General features: G+C 43.6%; 1 protein-coding gene across 1 annotated transcript; it reads left to right on the top strand.

The window, feature by feature from the left end:
• The first annotated feature begins 231 nt into the window (after positions 1-231).
• On the top strand, positions 232-1,254 carry LOC102865637 (melanoma-associated antigen B1-like). Its single transcript, XM_006885200.1, has one exon. The coding sequence runs from the start codon at positions 232-234 to the stop codon at positions 1,252-1,254; it is 1,023 nt and encodes a 340-aa protein (XP_006885262.1).
• Positions 1,255-3,809: the final 2,555 nt, after the last annotated feature.

Below are 3,809 nucleotides of genomic sequence, written 5' to 3'. Positions count from 1 at the left end.
CAACTCAAAGACAAACAACAACAAGAGAGATCCTCTGTCAGAATTTTGTATAACCAAGAACTAATTCATTGCAAATACTTTTTTTTTTTTTAAAAATCACTCCTGTTAGAGCCACGACGACCTGAGAGGTTTATCGTTCGGTGTGTCGGTGTTGACAGGACTGGACCATCAGGAGTTAAGTGACCACAGCAGCTGCCTTCTTGGCCACACTACTGTCCCTGAGCAGCCATCATGCCTCATGGGCAGAAAAGTAAGCTCCGTGCCAAGGAGAAGCGCCGCCAAGCCCAAAGGCAGAACCAGGGTCCGCAGGGTACTCAGGCCTCCCCGGAGCTCTCTCCTGAGACTGAGGGCACACCCCAAAGCTCTTCTACTGCTGGTAGCCCTCAGGAGCCAGCCCCGGGTTCCAGCACTCAGGGTGCAGCTCAGGCTGGAGGAGCACGTGGCTCCCAGCCAAGACCTCGCAAAGGGGAGAAGAATGGAGGTGAGGAAGGGCCGAGCTCGGAGAACACCAAGGCCTCCAGAGATGTCTCCCCCTCAGATCCTCTCAACACCAGGGCCTGTCGGCTGCTGCATTCGATGCTTCACACGTACAAGATGAAACAGCTCATCACCAAGGGAGAGATGATGAAGATCATCACCCGCAAGTACAGGAAGGATTTCCCGGAGATCCTGAAGCTCACCATGGATCGCCTGGAGCTGGTGTTCGGCCTCAACCTGAAGGAGGAGCGCCCCGGTGGCCAGGCCTACTCCCTGGTCAGCAAGCTCAACCTTCCCAGCAACCCGAGTGGTCAGGGTGAGTTGCCCAAGACCGGGCTTCTCATGCTTCTCCTGGGCATGATCTTCATTAATGGCAACAACGCCACTGAGCAAGAGCTCTGGAATTTCTTGAATAAGCTGGGGGTCTACGTTGGGGAGCAGCACATCATCTTTGGGGAGCCCAAGAAGTTGATCACCAAAGATTTTGTTCAAGCAAAGTATCTGGAGTACAGGCTCTTGCCCGGCAGCGATCCTCCGTGCTACGAGTTTGTGTGGGGCCCCAGAGCCTTCGCTGAAACCAGCAAGATGGAAGTCCTGGAGTTTTTGGCCAAAGTCAATGGCACCAGCCCCAGTGATTTCACAGAACACTATCAAGAGGCACTGGCAGAGCAGCGAGAGAGAGAGAAAGGTGCAGCCGAGGCTGGTCCTGCTGCCCCAGGAAAGGGAAAGGGAAAGGCCAAGGCCAAGGCCAAGGCTGCTGGATCTTCCACCCCCTAGGGAAACGAGAGGAGATCCCCCACTTTGTGCTTAATAAAGTCTGTTAACCTCAGTAGTGGAAGACATGGTGGGGCTGAGGAGGGGTAGGATGCATTCAGTATTATCTTCCCCCTACCCTCTGTTTTCAGTTTTTCCACGTTCTTCCTTGTAATAGCTAATTCAGAATCTCTGAGTCATATGGATCACCTGTTTATTGCTAGTCATCAGGCTTAAGAGTGATATTTTGTGTTTTGGCAGCCAGCATAGTGTTACAATAGAGATCTTCCTGAATGTGCAAAAGCACCTCAGATAGTGAGGGTGACGAGATGGAGAAGTAAGAAGCCAAAGGTGATCAGTTCTTTGTTACCTGTAGTCCTTTCAGTCTCTCTTTAGATACAAATAAAAGTTATACACCTGTTTTGTTTAGCTTGTAGAGATACAAGAGAGAGATTAGATTGCATGAAAAGCAAAAAAAAAAAATCACTCCTTATTTTTAAGATGTTGTTGTTGTTAATTGCCATCAAGTTGCAGGTGACTCATAGCGACCCTATGGAGGAGAGTCCTCGATGCTTGGGTGCCTTTCATCCTCTCTCCAAGTTCATAGGGTTTCTGGAGGCAAGCTATTATGGAAGTGGAGGCCACTCCTCCTTCCACACTTGTTTAATCGGGAAGCTCCACCCCACTCTCAGTCCACATTGGGTAGTTTGTAAAATTCAAAGAAGAGGGATCTTACTGTTATATTCTCAACCATGTTCTTGCCAAGGCTACAAAGCAGAGCATGACATTCCTTCATACTTGGGGATTAAAAGCAGAAGAAACACATTCTTTATATTGTTTACAAGAAGGGTTCTTAAAATGCAAATTGACAGTGAAAATGTATTCTACTGGTAATTGAGAGAGTAAGTAGAATAAACTGACTTGGAATTTAAAACTATAGCCTGTTTTCAGCTACCAGCTTTCTTCTTTGTTTTTAGCTTTCGTATTCCAACCACCAGTTACTATTAATGTATCTTAATTACAAGTTTAGTTAATTTCAAACTGTGAAAGTTGATAGAAACCATCAATTTCTTCATCTTTAGTTTTAATTTGAATAATAATCATATCAACAGGTCTTCTCTGCATGTGTATGGATATTATCCTATCATTGACAATAGGTCTTGAAATGTGTTGGGTGTTGGTTTATTTTTAAATAAGAAATGTTTCATTATTTCTCAGTTTGCCATTGTGGACATGATAAATCATATAACTGTCCAATTCAAAATGTCCAGGTCCATTTCTGCTCATTAATGTCTAGGATATTTATCTTTATGTAAAATAAAATGAAGTAAAATAGAAAAAAGTCTTAAAACCTCAAATTCATAGCCATCAAATCTGAACTGCCTTATAACTGACCTTCCGATGGGCTTCTGAAGCTATACATTGCACCAGAGGAGATTGCCCATATTCCTTTCACAGAGCTGCTGGTGGAGTCAAAACTCCTTTGGATCAGAATCACAATTCCCTGCAGTCTATGCCTCCAGAGATTTTCTTTTTATGGATGGGATAACAGTAGTATATCAAAGGATTTGATTATACAACCCAAAATAAACTTTCCTAATATAACAGCACAAATGTGGTTGGAACACCTTTAGGTTACCTGATGCCTTCCTCTAGGTAACCTACGCCATCTATATGGGCCATTGTGAACATCCCACCACGTGTATATCTTCCTTTACTCCTCCTCTATTTTCCCCCCATTAATTTACTACCTGTATCCGTCCCCTACTCCTGCCATAACACAAATACCTAAGTGGGTAACTTTGAAGAACAGAAATGTATTTTCTCTCAGTTCAGGAGGCTACAAGGCCAAATTCAGAACATGACTCTAGCAATGCCTCTCCTTGCCTGTTTCAACTTCTGGTACCTGTTAAGGGAGCTCTGGTGGTATGGTGAGTATGGAGTTGTGTTGCCAACCCTAAGGCAAGTGATTCAAATCCTATGACTATCTGATTCATGGAAGAAAGATGTGCTGTCTCCTCCTGTGTGATTTACAGCCTCTGAAAACCTAGTGGAGGGTCAGCTCTGACTTGACAGCAATGAGGTTTTTTTGAGTTTTGAGGACTTTTTAGTGATTTATTTTAGATTCACTGGCTGGCTTTCTCCTCTCCATGTGTTTTTTTTTTTCTTTTAATTTTTTATTTTTTTTTAAAATTCTTATGTATGTGTGTGTGTGTGTGTGTGTGTGTGTGTACCATCAAATCAGATCTGACTGGTACAGGAGGAGATTGTCCCTCCTTCTCCAACGGAGTATCTAGTGATTTGATCCTTTCCATATTTTTTTGTCTCTAAGTCCATCTTGCTCTTTTTATTACTCAGAAATGATTTGATATAGAACCCACCTTCCTTGAAAATTACCTAAAAACAATGTAACAAAGAAAAACCTCCTTCCAAATAGGTTTATATTTACAACTGTTGGAACCACAATTTCACTACGTCCTTTTTTTAGGGAGACAATGCAATCTGTAACACTCTCCCCATCTGTTCCATTCCACGTCTCCTTTCTGCCAAAGGATCCTACCAATATTGCTTATCTTTGT

The sequence above is a fragment of the Elephantulus edwardii genome, unplaced genomic scaffold (assembly GCF_000299155.1).
Source record: "Elephantulus edwardii isolate Elephantulus edwardi_28Jun2011 unplaced genomic scaffold, EleEdw1.0 scaffold00041, whole genome shotgun sequence".
Taxonomy (NCBI): Eukaryota; Metazoa; Chordata; class Mammalia; order Macroscelidea; family Macroscelididae; genus Elephantulus; species Elephantulus edwardii.
Note: the sequence above shows the minus strand (reverse complement) of the source record. Positions and strands in the feature narration are given on the sequence as shown.